The sequence below is a fragment of the Meriones unguiculatus genome, chromosome 3 (genome assembly GCF_030254825.1).
Source record: "Meriones unguiculatus strain TT.TT164.6M chromosome 3, Bangor_MerUng_6.1, whole genome shotgun sequence".
NCBI classification, from domain to species: Eukaryota; Metazoa; Chordata; class Mammalia; order Rodentia; family Muridae; genus Meriones; species Meriones unguiculatus.
Window position 1 is genome coordinate 108,132,757 of NC_083351.1, and position 21,589 is coordinate 108,154,345.

General features: G+C 36.4%; 1 protein-coding gene across 5 annotated transcripts in view; it reads right to left on the bottom strand.

Annotated features, from left to right (window-relative positions):
- The window catches only part of Cdh18 (cadherin 18), a 1,064,923-nt gene that overhangs the window by 89,830 nt on the left and 953,504 nt on the right, over positions 1–21,589 (bottom strand). For all 5 annotated transcript variants that reach the window (XM_060380420.1, XM_060380419.1, XM_060380418.1 and 2 more), the window contains one exon: positions 7,386–7,573. In XM_060380420.1, coding sequence (XP_060236403.1) covers positions 7,386–7,573 — 188 coding nt within the window. The remainder of the gene's footprint in view (positions 1–7,385; positions 7,574–21,589) is intronic.

A 21,589-nucleotide genomic window follows, 5' to 3' on the forward strand; every position in this document is an offset into this window, starting at 1 on the left:
GCATAGCAACAATATTTGCAATTACATGTTGCTAAACCCACAAATCAGAGCACTAATTGACCCTTATTAGAGAAGGGTCTTAGAGTAATAGATGGGAATTAACACAGAGATCCACAAATATACAGTTTATAGAGAGTGGAGTACTCAGTCTTGTTTAAATGTCTTAATCATGTCCTTTCTGAAGGTTCAGGGATCTTTGCAGATGAAGAGATGGAAAGATTGTAAGTCAGAGATGGTGGATGACTCCTAGAAAACAGTGTCTTCCAGACATGACAGGACTAATGTCCATATGAACTCAAAGAAACAAAGACAGCATTCTCAAGACTTTTATATGGTAGAGACAGACTAAATATAATAAAAAAGAAAGAGAGGTAGACACCAAATCCCAACCCCTGTTCATATGTAGCCTATGGCAGCTCAGTATCCAAATGGGGCTACCTTAGTAAGGGGAACAGGGGTGGTCTCTGACATGAACTCAGTGGCTGGCTCTTTAACCCTTCCCCCTCCCCCTGCGGGGATAGCAGCCTTGCCAAGCCACAGAGGAAGACAATGCAGTGTTACCTCAAGATCCAGCTATATCACTCCCAGACACATATCCAAAACATATTCAAGTACACAACAAGGACATTTGCTTAACTATGTTCATAGCAGTTTTATTTGTAATAGCCAGAAGCTGGAAACAGCCCCAGTTGTTTTGCTTATTTAAAGTAAGAAAGAACAAGAAGTTGGTGAGTGAGGAGATAGGGAAGATCTAGGTAGAGAAGTTATGGTACAAGAACACAAACAAAAATATTGTATGAATTTATATTTCTAAAGCTAACATGAAACAGACAAAAAGCTATACATAATAACAAGAAAAAAATAGTCTGTTATGATCCAGAGCATGAAATTATATAATTAATCAAGGTTGTTGGTGGAGAAGCTTTCATAAGAAGGAGTAGTCAAGCTAAGTTGAGGTGCATCTACAACTTTTCTGAGGAATAGTAAAAAAAAAAAAAAAAAAAAAAAGGCTAAGCTGAATTTGTCTTTTATTTATGTGAAGACAAAGAATGAATAAAATGCCATATATTAAAGTAAAAATAAAAACAAGAAATTATGTCTTCAATTAATAGATGTATAGAAAGTGAAATTGGATAGAAAAAGATACATACCTGTGAAAACGGTAGTTAATAAGGTAATTAAGATGACAACTACACCTGGAATCATGAGTTTAAAATGACAGCTGCTCGAGAGATGTCTCCTTTGTTAAGAACAGTTGTTCTTGCAGAGGATCTAGATTTGATACCCAGAATTTCCTTGGTGATCCATAAACACAGACAACTCTACTTGCAAGTGATTCTATGGCCTTTTCTCACTTCCACAGTCACTGGGCATGCAGGTGGTACATGTCAATACATTCAGCAAATACACACAAATAAAATTCTAAATAAATCAAATAACAACAATAATAACTAAACATATTTTGTACAGGAGACCTTTTTCCAGAGTGACCATAATAAAGGGTTCTGAAAGACTACTAGACCAAATCCCTCCTTCGCTGTCAGATGTTCTTGTTAGAGGAATGAATGGAACTTTCATTCCACCTTATCTTTCTAGCCTTCCCACCCAGTCAGGCTCCATTAAACTATGAATGAAACTTATCAAGGTGGAGTTACAATGTGCCTTGCAATGCATCAGTGGATTCAACTTGGCAGTTTCCTGATGAAGGGATGATACGGATTGGGATGAGCCAGTATGCCTGCTGCTGATTTATAGAGCAGCACTGATTTTGATCTTTGAGCAGATTAGCTTTTCTGCTTTGACAACTAAGGCGAGCTGCCTTAGAGATTAAATAAAAAGCAGTTTTTCAAGGACTGCTTTATCTGTACCTGCCACCTGAACCAGTATCTTCTGAAGGCCAAAACACACCAAAGAGCAAAGTTCATTTTTAAATTGCAACTACTTATAAAATGCTCCCCAACAAAATAACTGAGATATTGATATTAATTTGAGGATTTAAAAATATTATAAATGCAATGCTGGAATGCTAGTAAAGTTAGGTATGCCCTGGTTACTTGCATGCCTCACTGGGTGCCTATGCCCATTGATGCCCCTCATGCTATGACTCTCTTCAGACAGAAAAGGGATCTTGGAACTACAGCCACCATTGTTACTACCATCTCATTGACGGCTGTTGGAGCTACCACCAGGGCATTAGCCATGAGTCATACTGGGCAGACTGCTCAAACCCTGAATAATCATTTAGCCAATGTAGCTCATGCCTTAGTTGTACATAAAGGAATTAATGCTCAACTAAAAGGAAGCTTGATGGTGTTCAATCAGAGGATTGACCTCTTGCAGGAGCAAATTGATACCCTATGGCAAATCGCTCAACCTGGCTGTCAATGAAAGTATGCTGGACTTTGTGTCACTAGCATACAACATGAGAATTTTTCCTGCGCTGCAAATCTGTCTAAACAATTGTCGAGCTATATTTTAGGTAATTGGACTGGAGAATTCGATACTACGATGGAGCAGCTGAGAGTGGCCATTGTCATAGTAAATTCTACCGGAGTGGACGCAGGACTAGCCACAGGATTATCAACATGGATTGCTGCAGCCATGAATCATCTGAAGGAATGGGCGGGCATGGGAGAGTTAGCAGGCCTTCTGGTGTTGGTCTCCTTGGTTTGCCTGTGGTATATATGCAAGATTAGAGTCTCACAACAGTGTGATGCAGCCATGATCATTCAGGCCTTTACAGCCATTGAAGCAGGACATTCTCCCCAAGCATGGTTGGATACCATAAAAAGCTAAAATGATACGCTCAGGATGCGAGGCTAAGCACTGCACTCAGGGTCAGCCGCTTTGGACCCAGAGAAGAGCATGTCTGATTGCATGCGGGTTGATGCCCCAGGTCCCGCCTCTGAGAAAAAGGTATCGGACGGGTCTGATGCTCTTTGGGTGGATGACACCTAAATGAACATCTGTACAAAGTCCCAATTTATTTCTAATATCAGAGATCAGACCTCTACTCTTGCCTGATGCGTCTAAAACAAAAAGGGGGAACTGTAGAGAGCTGCGGAATGCTATGCCTTAAAGATGGAGCTGGTTTCCGCCTTCCACCTTCCCGATGGTGAGTGCTCTCTGTCACAAACAACTCCACATTTGGCTAAGGCCGAGGATCTGGCTTGCTTCCATGTATGTGGACCTATCTGCATTGCCCCCGTGGCACGCCTGGGTTGGCTACCCAGAGGCTATTTAAGCTGTGGGCTGGCTTTCCCCGGGGTCCGAGGATTGTTCAATGTTCCTGAATAAACTGCATTGAAAAAAAAAAAGTGTAATTAATAAAAAATTTGAAAAAAAAATATTATAAATGCTAACATTTATTCACCTCTGAGGAAATATACCTAGAAAAGCAAGCTCAGATTGAAGACAATTAGAAATATCAACATTATTTTCAGTACATCCTCACTAACATCTATCAAATTGTAATGCTTTTAAAATATCCATTTGTATGACTAGAAAGCACAATATAGTCAAACAAATATGCAAACGTGATCATTTGCTTATTGTGTAAAATTAACTAAGTATGGTCATTTAGGTGGTAAGATCTCATCAATGTACTCATTGGCATAAAAAGTACTTGTACTTTATGGTACAGAAAAACTAACTACTCACAGCCTTATTTCTGAAAATCCAATATTTATGGATTGAATAGGTATGGTCTGCAGTTTCATGTGTTAAAGTGCTTGGCCTATAAGCAGTGGAAATATTGAAAGGTATGACCTTGTTGGAGTTTTTGTGGCCTTCTTCGAAGAAGTGTGTCACTGTGGGGGTGGGCCTCCAGTTCTTATCTATGCTCAAGCTCCACCCAGAATGGAACATGGTCTCCTCCTGGCTGCCTGGGAATCAAGATTTAGAACTCTCAGCTCTTTCTCTGGCACCGTGCTTGGATGCCACTATGCTTCCTGCCATACTGATAATGGACTAAACCTCTGAAGCTGTAGGACATCCCAAATTAAATGCTGATCTTTATAGGAGTTACCTTGGTCAGGTGTCTCTTCAGAGCAATGAAACCCTAACTAAGGCACCAACATTATATTAAATTTTATAAGATTATTAAGGTTCAGAATTTGAATGCCCTAAATACAAACATCCTATAGATAGATTGTTATAAATATAGCTTACTCTATCTTGTCTTTTATTTTTCTTAGGAGTATGCATACTATAACCTTTTTCTACTATTAATTCACTTCTTTCAAGATAATCCCTTTCTCCGTGCATCTTTTAAAATCAATGAGTCTCTTTTTTATTTTCCTTTTGATTTTTTTTTTCAAGACAGGGTTTCTCTGTGCAGCTTTGGTTTTCCTGGACTCACTTTGTAGACCAGGCTGGCCTTGAGCTTACAGAGATCCTCCTACTTCTGCCTCCCTTAGTGCTGGGATGACAGGTGTGTAACACCTTGCCCAGTTAAATTCAGTGATTCTCTTGACTTTCTGTTGAATTCATTCTCTTTCTCTACTGATCTCTGTTCCTTCTGTAGGGGGACTTTTTTCATCCTTCCTTAAAATTATAATATCCCAAAATGTTAATATTACTTTGCATCATAACCTTTCCTATAATACTAAAAAGCTTAATGAACAAGGTGATATCTTTCTTATTTTTAAACAAAATTCTTGATTCCTACTCTTTCATAGCAACACAACATTCAGGCTGTATAAATATAAAGTTCATAATAGAAGAATCAGAAAACATTTTGTCTGTTGCAGACAAAGAGAATTTATGAGAGATGTGGGCAGATAGATTGAAAAATTCATTTCAACATCTTTAAATTAGAGTAAATTTTTTTTTCTCAACCCATTTCTGGACTTATTCTACAGGAGAATTACCTAGGTGATTTCTGAAATATCAAATACCCAGGCCCATTGTATATTTTCTTGAAAACATGCTTTAACTCAGATACTAGGACTCTAAAATTTACCATCATAGCAAGATGAAATCTGAACTTATTTAAAGATTTGTAATCTTTCCATGGTAATTGTCTGTGTTCTTCTTGAATTTCACAAGAACTCAAGGTTATTGTAATAGGAAAACAAAATGTAATAGTTAATTTTGCAGGGCAAGATTGTCAGGTAGAAAATAAATTAAAAATGAAGAGCAGATATGTAATTAATAGTTTCATATGATTGACTTAGAAGTTCCATCACAATAAAACAAAATTTTATTTCTTAATGATGTAAAACAATACTATGTATCAGAGTTTATTGATAATTTTATGTATAATAATTTAAACTGTGGAATGTTATAACACAGATAATGGCAACATTCATAATAAATCTGTTATCCTAAAATAATAAATTCTGCTGCACAAACAAAAGTACTTTGGAAAGCAGATTTTTGTGTTCTTTTTACATAAATTTAGAGAAAGGTGGAAGAAAAAATATTCAGAATGATAAAGCAGAAAAAAAGAAATACAATGAGTCATAAACTGAAAATGGTGGATATTTGGAAGAAGGATGAGGCGCAGGGCAAAAATGCAGAATAAAAGGAACATGAATGTAAGGACAGCAAAATAGATGGACAAAGATATAAAGGATTAAACCACTCAACCTACAGAGAGAAGGCAAAATTTTCATCAGGGAAGAGATCATTGTATGTATTTTGCCCAGGTTTTACTTCTGCCCAAATTTCTCTGACATACCATAATCAGGTCAAGTAAAGATTTTTTTTAAACAATCTTTATTTATTTTTATTTTTATTTATTTTTTTATTTTATATGCATTGGTGTCAGGCCTGGAGTTACAGACAGTTGTGAGCTCTCATGTGGGTGCTAGGGTTTGAAATCGGGTCCTTAGGAAGAGCAAACAGTGCTTGTAACTACTGAGCCATCTCTCCAGCCCCTCAAGTAAAGATTAAAGGTAATGAACTGCATCTAAATTAAAACAAAAACAAAAACAAAACAAAACAAAAACAACAACAACAACAAAAAACAACTAAAATGTCATCAAAAGATTGAATGGTGGTTTTTATAACATCAAAAAGGGTATTATTATTATTTTATAATTTATTCACTTTTTATCATTTTTGTAGCCTCCTCCCTCCTCTACTCCAGGTCCCAACCTTGCTTTTTCTTCCTCCCTTATCCCTCTCCCTTAGTCTAGTTATAGGATAACTCCTTCTCTCCTACTGTCTGACCTTAGCCTATCAGGTTCCATCAGGACTTCCTAGATCCTCCTCCTCTGTAGGCTGGTTAGGTTGCTCCACCATGGAGGAGTGATCAAGGAGCAGACAACCAAGTTCATGTCAGAGACTGTCTCTTCTCTCTAAATAGGGAAGCAACATGGAGACTGAGCTGTCTATGGGCTACAACTGGGCAGGAGGTCTAGGTCCTCTTTATACATGGTTTTTGTTGCATCAATCTCTGCAGTTCAGAGTGGACAGAAGTTCCTTATGGAGACCAACAAAGCCAGTAAAGGGTATTTTAATACTGGTAGTGATGATGATCAAAAGGACATGTGAAAATTTTAGAGCAGCCTTGCCAGGCCACAGAGGAGGACAATGCAGCCAGTCCTGATGAGACCTGAAAAGTGAGGGTCAGATGGAAGGAAAGGAGGACCTCCGCTATCAGTGGACTTGGAGAGCAGCAAGGGAGGAAATGGGGGAGAAAGGGTGGGATTGGGAGGGAGCTACATCTGGGATACAAAACGAATAAACTGTAATTAATATAAAAAATAAAAATTTAATTAAAAATAAGTATAGCTCTTGAAAATTTATGCAAAATTTGAGTCTAGACTTTACAAATATTATGAGTATAACTACACATACAGACATGTATAAATATGTAAAAATATACCTATGTAAATGCATGTATATATACACACAAAATGTTTGTGTATACACACATATACATTAATAGTATACTCTATATCAAATCTTCCTACCATACAAATATACATTCCTTATAGAGGATCTAAAAATTCAAACACAACCTAAAATTAAAATTTAATTCCATCTCAGAGTAAAAGCACTACAAATGTTTGGCAAACTTACTGGAGTGCTTTTTTGGGGAGGACATGGGTTTAGGAGAAAATAGAATAATGAAATAAAGATTTGGTTGTATGATGAGAAATTTAACTTTCTCATGATGATGGATTATCTCTATGGAGAAAGGATATGCCATACATTAGAAGAATCATTAATATAAAGAGTAGAGTGAGAGAAAGATGGTCTTCAATGAAGTTTTTTTATTCACAAATAGAAGAAAATATAAAACACTTCACCTTTCCTTTTAATTACAAGAAAACATTGTTTGTTTGTTTGTTTGTTTTCATATTTCTGCCAAATTTTGATTCCTGGAAGTATTGGTGATCAATGAGAATTAGCATTATTTTTTATTCGTTTACCTTCTTTAAGGAGAGTATTCCTTCTCTGGTGTCCTTGTCAGTGGAGATGGAGAATATCCCCACCCCGTCTCCGCTGGTGATGGAATAAGTCATATCTGCATTTGAGCCTGTGTCTGCATCATTTGCCTTGATTTTCCCAACAGCTGAACCAACTTGAGCAGATTCAGGGACATACAGCTGATAGTGTTCTGGAAAAGATTTAATATTTAATTTACTTACAATAAGTTTCCTAAAGTACATATCTCATAAAAAATAACAAGTACCTTATCTGCATTATCAAGTAAACATATATAGAAAGAACTGGATTTCTTTTAATTTTTTAAACTCTTCTATTAGGTTGTTATAAATGATACAATATATGTAAAATAATATATAAGAACATTAAATATTTTCTTCTACAATGTCAAAAATAGAAAAATTATTTATGTTGAATAAAATTTGAATTAGTCAAGCATAAGTAAACCAAATTTATCATTTTCTTCACATTACTGTGAAGTTCAAATATGTATCTACATGTGTATATATATGTGTGTGTGTGTGTGTGTATGCATGTATGCTTGAAATTTAAAAGGAAAAAGGAGAAAAAACACACCAGAAAATGAAGCTAAGCATTATATGAATATTTTACTTACTTAAATATTGTAATCAATACCGTAGGAAAAAATTGTAAATATATTTTGCTATGTATCAAATATTTTCAATTACATCTGTCAAATATTTTATAGCAGTACATAATGGTTACAAGGAAAATTGTATCTTCTAAACTATAAGCAAAACAGCTGAGCAATTAGAATATGAAAGTGTATTACACAAGGCTATGAGTAGTTTTCAGTGGCTTCAGGGGTGACAGTGTTTATACTGTCTGCAACACCAACTCACATCGTAAGTATCATTGTTCAGAATTTGTAAACAAGACAAACTGAAAGTTTTACTGACATGAGTAGTGTTCCTAAAATTATTCATTAGTGTATTTTAAATGAATGATAAGAATAACGTAAGTAGTTATTAAAATTAAAAATACATATATTAATATATTTTATTAAGACATTCAAAAGAATATCATAAACACTAAGGCTATTGGATTTAAGTGTAACTAAATAAACTATTTTACCAAATACTATGGCAATAATCCTAAAAAATAATATGCAAATAAGGATTTGGAACTAGAAAGTTATACTGAGTGTGGTTCAGAATCACAGAAAAATGTATGCCATAAATTCTCCCTCTTATGTGTCCTAGCTTTGAATATCTACTCCTATGTATTTAACTTGGAGTTCCTGAGAGGAAAATATCTAGAAGACTAGGATGAAGGGTGAAACCTAAGGAAGAAGGAATGTTAAAATTCAGGCAAAATGAAAATAGATGTGGCAAGGGATATCAGGTTTGGAAAAATTAGACCAAGAGAGAGTGCTGTCATAGGATAGTGGGGAAGAAAGCCACACAAAAGAGGCTATGAAAATGGACACCTAATATAATTAAATGATAAACAATCTATTAAGTCGAATGGTCACAAGGCACATACTCTGCATGGCTGACAGAACTTTTCATGCAGAAGCCTTGAATTAAAAAATGAAATTTATCTTGTCAGTTGTGGCATACTTTGAATGACTTGTGGGTTAGGGAGGTCAGATGCTGCCAAAACAGCTCAGGTTATGCTTGTTTCTATTGGTTGTCCACCAGAACACAGATAGTAAGGTTCTACTGTTGAAGACACAGCATGTTAGTGGTATCAAATAGAGTAATGAAATGGGAATTAAACAGGACACTTCCTTCTCACTGTTCAGTTTTGTGGAGTTCTAAGATATCATGCAGTTTGCTGGAGAAGAAAAGTCATCAAACATATTATTTGGTTATGAGTCCAGCTAAGAAGAAAACTACCCAGCCTTACAAAATGTGCACACTTTGAAATAGTGGTATGGTCATTATGGTAGTATCTAAATCTTCTCTAATTCTGAGGCTCCAAAGGACATTATCCATACCTGGTTTCATATGGGTATTAAATGCTTTCTCATTACTATTACTATCTTATTACTATTTTCTTCTACATCTTCTTCTATCTCCTTTTACACTCCAAATAACCCTTCATCATTACTCTGGGATCCTTCCCTAGATTCATTGCTTTTTAAATTGTGACCCATTTAGTTTTACTAGCACCATGTGTGTGACCATTGGATTGAAATTATCCACTGGTAACAAGTGGATATGAAAATATCAAAGAACTAACCTAATGCATATAAACAATTATGTTTAAAATAGACACTTTGTACTTATCCTTTTTACTTTTCAGCCAAAAAATTACTTATAATTTTTGAAATATATATATATATATTATAAGGTGCTAACAATAAAATATGTATTATTAATATCAGCTACACATAATGTAAATCATAAAATAAACCAAAAAGATCAGGGCAGAAATTAATGAAATAATGAAAACTACAACAAAGTATCTTTCAAATAAATATCTCAAGAGAAAGAAAAAAAATTCTTTAAGCTTTAACCACACTAAGAAAAAGTAAGAAAGAGAAGATTCAAATGTAAAAATTAGAGAAGAAAAAGAGGGAGCTTAAAGTAGCTACCAGTGGGATTCAAGGAAGCATTAGCATTTGAGTAATGAATTCCAAAAAGGTAGTAAAACACTAAAAAGGAATACTTGATGAATTTCTGGATACACAGAACCTACTGTCATCAAGGTCACCACCAGCACAACCACCAATTTATCTATAACAAGATATGAGTCTGAAGTACTAATTTAAAAGTTTCTCGGCTTAAAATATGGAAATCCACCCAGATTCACCAGTGGGGTAACTGGTGATTTCTGGAAAATCTTTATAGTAGAACAGGAGCAACAGTTTTCCAAATTACTTTATTTAATTGAAAAGAAAGAATCAGGGTGTTAGTGCCATCTTCCTTAAAATTCCCACACCATGAGTGTAAAGTAGTGGAATAAGTGAATGTGCAGGGCTGAAGAGCAAGAGAAGGATGAGGTCTCTACCTCATCCAAGTAAATGAGCTGGGCACCACAAGCTAAAATAAGGGACGCTGTAGGCTGGTGCTTTGGTACAAGTTGTTGGACTGTATGCTTTAGCTGGTAATAAGTCTCAATGGACCTGGATAACATTTTGCTGAGACCACTTGAGAAACTGGCTGCCTTCTTTACTTTCAAAACAGTCTTGCTGGCCCTCTGTCTTGGACCTTTGGCTTTCCTGACTAGTTCTGTTCATTTGTGGCCAAGTGTAACTCATGTTCAATAAATCATCCTTCTCGATGTGTCAGCTGAAGAATCAAAAATCAAAATTTAAAAAAAAAATGGAAAAGAAAGGAACAGCATTAAACTACATTTAAGAAGTTAGCATTATCATGGTTAAAACAAAAACAAAACGAACAACAACAAAAAAACATAATTAAAAAAAATTCCTTGTCTGAAAGGGGCCTGCAGAGACTGAGGTATCAAACAAGGACCATGCATGGAGAGGACTTAGAACCGTGCTCAGATGTATCCCATTGGCAGTTCAGTCTCCATGTGGGTGATGTAGAAAGGGGAACAGTCACACCCATGAACTAAGTTGCCTGCTCTTTGACCAACTCTCCTCTGGTGAGATCGCCTTACTAGGCCTCAGGGAAAAGAGGACACCGATAGTTCTAATGAGATCTGATAGGCTAGCGTCAGATAGTAGATCAATTTAGCTGATGAAATTAGACACAATCTTTTCACTAAAATGCTTTCAATCAGTTTTATTTTTCATTTTTATGAACAAACCAGTGTATCCACCATAAGCAGACTGGCTTCATTATGAAGATGCAGGATAAATTATTATCTTCCAATTGTTAGCTCTGGTACATCACCAAAGTAGACTTAAGGACATTAGCCTATGAGAGCAGATTAGTAGATTTAAAAAAAAAAAGTTTGTAACAAGATCAAGCATCTTTTAATGAGGCTTCAATTTAGAAAGAGAAAAAGAAAAAGAAGTATCTCATTGCAATAGACACAATACCCAATATTTATACTAAATGAGGAAATAACATTAATATCAAAAGAACAAGATGTATAATTTATTCAGTCTTATTAAATATACTAATTGAAAACATGTAAGACAACCAAAAAAGAGAAAATACTAAATAAATAAAGGAGGAAGCTGACGAACCCTTACTGGGTAGTGCCATGTTTCTATATATAAATGATATAAAGACTCCACCAGAAAAATCTTATAGTGGATAAACATTTCCAGCAACATGCCAGAATATAACATACCAACCCTGTCTACCCCAACATTTCAAGAAAAGTTTAGGAAAAACTTACAATTCACAGTATCATTAAAACATATCTTAAAGTCAAATTAGCTTACATATGCCTGGTACCTACCATGAATATTTTAAATACATATGCATGCAAAGGAATGAAATGCAATAGAAGATCCTGAGGCAAACCAAGACAGCTAGAGTTACCTAAACCTAGATGGAGATGACCAAATTACATATTGTAGACATGACAGCATCTTCTACAAATAATGCTGAACAAAACCATGTATCCATATGTGAAAGAACAAAAATAGATAAGTTTCTCACCTTGTCAAAAATAACAACAACAACAAAAAAACCCCCAAACAAACAAAAACCCCACTCAATGCCAAGTGAATAAACACCGTTAACATAAACCTGAATTCTAAGAGTTAGAGGTTGACACATACTCTTAGAGAAGCAGCCACAGGCAAAGAATTCCTGAAACAGATGCCAACAGCACAGAAAAGAAAAGTAAGAAATGATCTATAAGATTGGGTGAAATTTAAACTTATTATGTAGCAATAAAATATTAATGAAGTATTTGGTTATTCTGTAGAACAGGTGAAAATATTTACTAATGCTCCATGGGGTAAGGGGTAATGTTTAGACTATAGAAGTAACTCAGGCTGGGGACAGATTCCAGATCTGTCAATCTATCAATCAATTGAACAACCTCATCAGTAAAAAATTTTAACAGAAATCTCAGAAAATAAGTGCCAAGACCAAACAACTCAATTAATGGCTAATGAAGAGATATGTATTTTAAAATGAAGTGCATATGTGAAATTTGAGAAATTAATATTTTATTTTTATTAGTTTTTAAAATTTATTCACTTTGTATTCAGATTATAATCCCCCTCCCTAATCTCCTTCTGGTCCCATCCTCCATCCCTCTTTCCCCCATCCCCCCACCAGAGTCCAGTGAAAAGGGGAAGTCCTCCTCCCCTACTATCTGGCCCCAGCCTATTAAGTCTCAACAGTGCTGCCTGGATTCTCTTCCTGTGAGGCCTGATAAGGCTGCCCCTCCATGAGGAAGTGATGAAAGAGCAAGGGAGTTCCTGTCAGAGACTGCCCCTGCTCTGCTCACTAAGGCATACACTTGGGGACTGAGCTGCCCATGCAGCTCATCTAAACAGTGCCTCTAGAGTCCTCTCTATGCATGCTCCTTGTGTGATGCATCGCTCTCTGCAGGTCACCTCCATCTGCAGACCAGATAATATGGCTTTGTTGGTCTGCTCAGAGTCCTTCTATATCCCCCTTCTTCCATAAGATTCCTTGAGCTCTACCCAAAGTTTGGCTGTGAGGCTCTGCATTTGCCTCAGTCCTCTGCTGGATGGACCCTTTCTGAAGACATCTGTGGTAGGCTCCCAGAAGCAGAATCACACTCATGATATGTGTTCACTTATAAGCGGATATTAGCCATATAATATAGGACAGCCATCTACTACAGACCTAAAGAAGCTAAACAACAAGGAGGACCCTAGGGTGGATGCTTAATTCTCATCAGAAGGGCAAACAAGATAGTCACCAGAAAACAGTGAGAGAGAGAAATTTTTATTAATTATTTATATATTATAGTATATAATTACATTTTCCTTTTCCCTTTCTTTCCTCTAAACCCTCCCACATACTTCCACTTACTCTCTTTCAAACTCATTGCCTATTTTGTCTTTAGTTTTTGTACCGTGCATGTTTGTATATGTAATCACACATATATATATATATATTCCTAAATATGAAAATACACCTTGCCTTGTCTGCATAATTTTGAATCCATCTAACTTTTTAAGGCTGAATTTTTGGATTTTTGGTACTGGAAAACCAATTTTGGTGTTCATTTGTGGTGAAGACTATTTCTCCTTCCTTCAGCATTCCTGATATAAACTTGGGACCTGAACAGAAAAGTTCTCTGAGGATGAAAAAGTAGTCTAGAAATTTTCTAAAAAGACAATGAGAGTGATGAAAATAAAACAATGCTGACATTTTATTTTACACCAGTCAAATCTTTAAAAATATCAGCAAAGCAACCAATATAAAATCATAGAGATAGTGAAGAAAATTGGAACTCTTATTCTCTCTGGGTGGGATGGCAAACTGGCACAGACACTCTAGATATCATTATGCAGAATCCAGAGAAAGATAAAAATAAATCTACTCCACCACCCAGCCACACTGCTCTTTGACATATTCCATGAGAACTCAAGATCTTAGTCTGTAGGTATTGCACAGTCACAGTCATTGCTTCCCTATTCACAATATCTAGGTAATAGAAACAGCCTAAATGTACCTCAACTAATGAGCAGGCAATGATGTACGATGCATGTAAACACTAGAGTACTATTTCTCTGTACTCATACTCCAACCAAGGACTATTCATGGAGATAACCTAGAACCCCTGTACAGATGTAGCCCATGGCAGCTCAGTCTCCAAGTGGGTTACATAGTAATGTGAAGAGGAACTGCCTCTGACATAATCTGATTGGCCTGCTCTTTGATCACCTCCCTCTGGGGGGGAGCAGCCTTACCAGGCCACAGTAGAGGACAATGCAGCCACTTTTGATGTGAACTGATGGACTAAGATCAGAAAGGAGAGGAGAACCTCCCCTATTAGTGGACTTGGGGAGTGGCATGCATGCAGAAAGGGGAGGGAGGGTGCGATCGGGAGGGGAGGAGGGAGGGGCTTATGGGGGGATGCAGAATGAATAAAAATGTATTTGATGAAAAATTTAAAAAAAAAAAGAAAAAAAAAGAAAACTGCGACCATAAACCATGCATGTATGTAAATGTATGTAACAAGAACAGGCTAAATTGAGTGAGGTAATGCTGTCACATGTTCTTTCTCAGCTGGAGCATAGTAAAGCAATATTTTAAACAGCAAATAGCTTGTCATTCAAAAATTACAAAGGATGAAAACTGATATTCAAATAATTTTGAATAAGAAAGCAAATTAATGTTCCAGTGAATGAGCTGCAAGATTAACTTCCACATTTTCTTTGATAGACATGTAGCCTGTTCCTTGTGGTGAAATTTTTATTAAATTTATTTTTATTTTTATTAATTAAAGTTTATTCACTTTATATCCCACCTGTAGCTCCCTTCCTTCACCCCTCCCTACAGATATGTGTTTGAGTTCATGTTTGTATTTAGATATCATGTTAGATGAATAAATAATATAATACTTTATTAGTCAAGCTATAGGTATTATTTAACAAGTCAAAGATATAAATTCAGGTTATAGAATGGTTGTGTCAGCAACAGGAGAATAAGATGAGATTAGTTAATCAAAAGGTGAAGTATCTGAAGTAGAATAGATTTTTAAAGGTCAATTATGCTTTTAATATGTCATATATTGGAGTTTATTAAAATGACAGACTGTTCATCCACAGACAAAAAAATATCTGAGGTCATGAAGTATGAACTTCAGAGTATGATCTAAAATATGATTTATGTATAAAATATAGTTTATGTAACATAAGCATGGACAAATTATATTTACCAATAAGATCTTAATAAAGCTGAAAAAATACACTTCAAGACTGATGAGAAAAATAAAAACATAGAAATGTTCAGAAACACTCCAAAACAGGAAGAAAGGAAATTTAATTCAATGAAGTGTGTATGCCTTTGATAAAACTGATTGTGGAGAAAATGAAAATTAGACTTACTAAAAATTAAATGTAACAAGTTGAATAGGCTGATTCATAGTTAATTGATAATGTAGCATATATTTTACAGAATCTATTATGCACTGTGTGCTTGTCTGTTTTGTTATTTGTGTTGAGTCTAAGAATGAAGAGTACACTGGCTTTGCATTTTGATCCTCAAAATCCATTTGCTGTTGAATTTTTATTTAACACCTCTTGTATAATGAAACATTCAACATGTATCAAAAACTATTTAAAGTAGGTTAAATATTTGCCCCAAGAAACTATAAATTCTTTCAAAGAGATATGAAAATGACACCAAACAATAAATAAAATACAAGGAATTTTACATTTAAACATTCTTACATATATACTATACTTGAGGCCTATTCTTGGTTCCTAATACAATTTATCAACCTAAGAATATTTTAAAAACAATTAAAATTGTGGCATCTTTGAATAATACCACATAATTATTCCAACACTTAAAACTCTATTTGATCTAACCAAGCATGTGAAAGACGTTTAAGATAAAAACTTCAAGTCTCTGAAGAAACTGAAGAAAATATCAGAGGATGGAAAGCTATCCCATGCTCACTGATCAGTAGTATTAATATAGTGAAAATAGCTGTCCTACCAAAAGCAATCTACAGATTCAGTGCAATTCCCATCAAAATACCAACACATATTTTTACTGTACTTGAGAGAACAATTCGCAATTTCATATGGAAAAACAAATAACACAGAAGAAATAAAACAATCCTATGAATTAAACGATCTTCTGGATCTCTATCTCCATCTCGGATTTCAAGCTATACTATAGAACAACAGTAATAAAAACGGCATAGTACTGACATTGAAACAGAATGGTGGAAAAATGGAATCAAATAGAATACCCACAAATAAACCCTCACACCTACAGAAACATAATTTATGACAAAGAGCCAAAACAATACAATTGAAAAAGGATAACATCTTCAACAATTGGTGCTGGTCTAACTGGATGTTTACATGTAGAAAAATGGAAATAGATCCATATTTATCACACTGCACAAAACTAAAGTCCAAGTGGATCAAAGATCTCAACATAAAAACAGACACACTAAATCTGTTAGAGTGAAAAGTGGGGAAGATATTTTACTTCATTGGCACAGGAGACAACTTCCTGAACAGAACACCAACAGCACAGGCTCTAAGATTAACAATCAAGAAATGGGACCTCATGAAACTGAAGCTTCGATAAAGCAAAGGACACTCTCATCAGAACAAAATGACAGCATAGAGACAGCAAAAAGATCTTTACCAACCCTACATCTGACATGGAGCTAATATCCCAGGCATGCAAGGGTGGTTCAGCATATGGAAATCCATCAATGTAATCCACTACATAAAGAAACTGAAGGAGAAAAACCACATGATCATCTCCTTAGATGCTGAAAAAGCATTTGACAAAGTCCAACACCCATTCATGTTTAAAGTCTTGGAGAGATCAGGGATACAAGGCACATACCTAAAGATAGTAAAGGCAATATACAGCAAGCCTATAGCTAACATCAAACTCAATGGAGAGAAACTTAAATCAATCCCACTGAAATCAGGGACAAGACAAGGCTGTCCATTGTCCCCATATCTCTTCAACATAGTACTTGAAGTCCTAGCCAGAGCAATAAGAAAACTAAAGGAGATCAACTAACGAGGATACAAATCGGAAAGGAAGAGGTCAAAGTGTCATTATTTGCAGATGATATGATAGTATACATGAGCGACCCCAAAAATTAAACCAGAGAACTCCTTCAGCTGATAAACACCTTCAGCAAAGTGGCAGGATACAAAATCAACTCAAAAAAATCAGAATCCCTCCTGTATTCCAAAGACAAAAAGGCTGAGAAAGAAATTAGGGAAACAACACCCTTCACAATAGCTACTAATAACATAAAGTACCTTGGTGTGACTCTAAACTAAACAAGTGAAAGACCTGTTTGAGAAAAACTTCAAGTCTCTGAAGAAAGACATCGAAGAAGATCTCAGAAGATGGAAAGATCTCCGGTGCTCATGGATTGGTAGGATTAACATTGTGAAAATGGCCATACTGCCAAAAGCAATCTACAGATTCAATGCAATTCCCATCAAAATACCAACTCAATTCTTTACAGACCTTGAAAAAAGATTCTCGGCTTCATATGGAGAAACAAAAAACCCAGAATCTCCAAAACGATCCTGTACAACAACAGATCATTTGGAGGTATCTCCATCCCTGATCTCAAGCTGTACTACAGGGCAACAGTAATAAAAACTGCAAGGTATTGGCATAGAAACAGAAAGGAGGATCAATGGAACCACATAGAAAACCCAGAAATAAATCCACACACCTATGAATACTCGATATTTGACAAAGAAGCCAAATCCATTCAATGGAAAAAAGACTGCATTTTCAACAAATGGTATTGAACCAACTGGATGTCTACATGCAGAAAAATGAATATAGATCCATATTTATCACCCTGCACAAAACTAAAGTCAAAGTGGATCAAGGACCTCAACATAAAACCAGATACCCTAAATCAATTGGAAAAAAAGTGGGGAACAGCCTAGAACTCATTGGCACAGGAGACAACTTCCTGAACAGAACACCAACAGCACAGGCTCTAAGAGCAACAATCAATAAATGGGACCTCATGAAACTGAAAAGCTTCTGTAAAGCAAAGGACACTGTCATCAAAACAAAACGACTGCCTACAGATTGGGAAAGAATCTTCACTAACCCTTTATCTGACAGAGGACTAATATCCAGTATATACAAAGAACTAAAGAATCTGAAAAGCAACAAACCAAGTAATCCAATTAAAAAATGGGGAACAGAGCTAAACAGAGAATTCTTGACAGAGGAATATCGAATGGCAGAGAAACACTTAAAGAAATGCTCATCCTCATTAGCCATCAGGGAAATGCAAATCAAAACAACCCTGAGATTTCACCTTACACCCATCAGAATGGCCAAGATGAAAAACTCAAGAGACAACACATGCTGGAGAGGTTGTGGAGAAAGGGGAACCCTCCTCCACTGCTGGTGGGAATGTAAACTGGTACAACCACTCTGGAAATCTATCTGGCGCTTTCTAAGACAATTAGGAATAGTGCTTCCTCAAGACCCAGCTATACCACTGCTAGGTATATACTCAAAGTTTGCTCAAGTACACAAAAGGGATACTTGCTCAACCATGTTTATAGCACCTTTATTTGTAATAGCCAGAACCTGGAAACAACCCAGATGTCCATCAACGGAAGAATGGGTACAGAAATTGTGGTATATTTACACAATGGAATATTACTCAGCAATCAAAAAGGAGGAAATCATGAAATTTGCAGGCAAATGCTGGGATCTAGAAAAGATCATTCTGAGTGAAATATCCCAGAAGGAGAAAGACAAACACGTGAGTATATATACTCACTTATATAGACCTATAAGATATGAAAAAAATAAGGAAATCTATACAGCTAATAAAGATAAGCAAGAGAGCAGACATGGGGTAAGATGATCAATCCTCATTTAGAAAGACAGATGGGATGTGCATTGAGAGTATGACAGGAGTCTACTGAGCGCATCTGAAAGACTCGAACTAGCAGTGTTTTCAAAGCAAAGACTCATGACCAAACCTTTGGCAGAGTACAGGGAATCATAAGAAAGAAGGGGAGTTATTCTGATGGGGAAAGGATAGGAGCTACACAAGGACCAAATATATCTGGGCACAGGGTCTTTTCTGAGACTGACATTCAACCAAGGACCAGGTATCGATATAACCTAGAACCTCCACTCAGATGTAGCCTGTGGTAGCTCAGTAACCAATTGGTATCCCAAAGTGAGGGGAACAAGGACTATTTCTAACAGGAACTCAATGACTGGCTCTTTGGTCTCCCCACCCCCGAAGGGAGGAGCAGTCCTGTTAGGCCACAGAGGAGGGCTTTGCAGCCAGTCCTGAAGATACCTGATAAAACAGGATCAGATGAATGGGGAGGAGGTCCCCCCTATCAGTGGACTTGGAAAGGGGCCCGGTGGTGATGAGGGAGGGAGGGAGGGACTGGGAGGGAATAAGGGAGCGGGATACAGCTTGGATACAGAGTTAATAAAATGTAACTGATAAAAAAAATAATAATAACATAAAATAAAAAAAAATCAAGAAGTACCCCAAAAGGACCAAATATATCTGGGCACAGGTTTTTTTTCTGAAACTGTTTCTCCAACCAAGTACCATGTATGGATATAACCTAGAACCTTTGCTAGGACGAAGCTCGTGGTAGCTCAATAACCAATTGGTTTCCCATAGTAAGGGGAACAGGGACTATTTCTGACAGGAACTCAATGGCAGGCTCTTTGGTCTCCCCACCCCCGAAGGGAGGAGCAGTCCTGCTAGGCCACAGAGGAAGACTTTGCAGCCAGCCCTGAAGATACCTGATAAAACAGGGCCAGAGGAAAGGGGAGGAGGTTCTCCCCAATCTGTGGACTTGGAAAGGGGCAGGGAGTAGATGAGGGAGGGAGTGTGGGATTGGGAGGGAATAAAGGAGTGGGATACAGCTGGGATACAGAGTTAATAAAATGTAACTAATAATAATAAACAATAAACTAATAATAATATACAATAAAAACATAATAAACAATGTAAAAAAGCGACAAATAGAGAAATCCAATTAAATAATAAAGTCCAAGCTAAACAGAGAAATTTCAGCAGAGGAATATCGAATGGCAGAGAAACATTTAAAGAAATGATTAACGTCCTTAGTCATCAGGTAAATGCAAACCAAAAGAAACCTGAGATTTCTTACACTCATCAGAATTGCTAAGATCAAAACCTCAAGGGATGATGCATGCTGGAGAAGTTATGGAGAAAAGTGAACCCTCTTCCTTTGCTGGTGGGAATGTAACCTTGTACAACCAGTTTGGAAATCAATCTAGCATTTTCCTCAGAAATTGGGAATAGTAGTACCTCAGTATCCAGCTATACCAATCCTAAGCAAATACACAAAAGATGCTCCACCATTCAATATGGACATTTGTTCAACTATGTTCATAGCAGCTTCATTTGTAATAGCTATAATCTGGAAACAACCTAGATGTTCCTCACTGGAGGAATGGATACAGAAATTGTGGTACATTTAAAATGGAATACTACTCGGCAATTAAAAGCAAGGAAATCATAAAATTTGCAGGCAAATTGTGGGAACTTGAAAAGATCGTCTTGAATGAGGTAACCCAGAAGCAGAAAGATGCATATGGTATATACTCACTTATAATGGATATTAGCCATATAATATAGGATAAACATACTAAAATCAATATTTCTAAGAAGCTAAACAGCAAGGATGACCCTAGAGAAGATGTTGAAACCTCACTGAGAAGGGCAAACAGGATAGACATTGGAAGTAAGAGGAAACAAGTAACAGAACAAGAGCCTTCCAGAGTGATCCTCTGAAAGACTCTATTGACCAGGGTATTGAAGGAGACACTGAGACTCATAACCAGACTTTGGGCAGAGTGCAGGAAACCTTATGGAAGAAGCGGGAGATAGAAACACCTTCAGGGGAAGGAACTCCATAAGGAGACCAAGAGAGTGAGAAAACCTTGCCTCAGGTAGTCCTGCAGAGACTGATACTTCAAATGAGGACTATATATGGAAAGGACCATAGGCTGCTCAGTTTCTAAGTGAGTTCCCTAGAAAGGGGATCAGGGCTATCTCTGACATGAACTCCGTTGCAGGCTCTTTGTTCACCTCTCCCTGGGGGCTGCAGTCTTGCCATTCCACAGAAGAAGATGAATTAGTCAGCCTTGATGAGAACTGCTAGGCTAGGGTCAGATAGAAGGGGAAGAGGACCTCCCCTATCAGGGGATTAGGGAAAGGTCAGAGGGGGAGGAGAAGGAGGGTGGGTGTGACTGCAAGGAGATGATGGAGGGGTCTACTGTGGGGATATAAAGTGAATAAATTGTGATAGATAGATAGATAGATAGATAGATAGATAGATAGATAGATAGATAATAAATACTGTTTTGGGAAATGAATGACTGGAAAAATGTTTAAAGGGAACATTCCTAAATTGATTTTGAAGTTTTTGACTTTTGTCTGAGTTGCTCACATTTTTATCTCTGTTGGAATTTAGAGTTATAATTGTTTCCATCAAAAATTTTAAAAACATACATTAATAAAAATAAGATTTTAAAAATAATAGTTCTTAAATTCTGTATTGTCCATGTCACTTTGGCATTTCTGTACTTTTTATATTTCATAATTA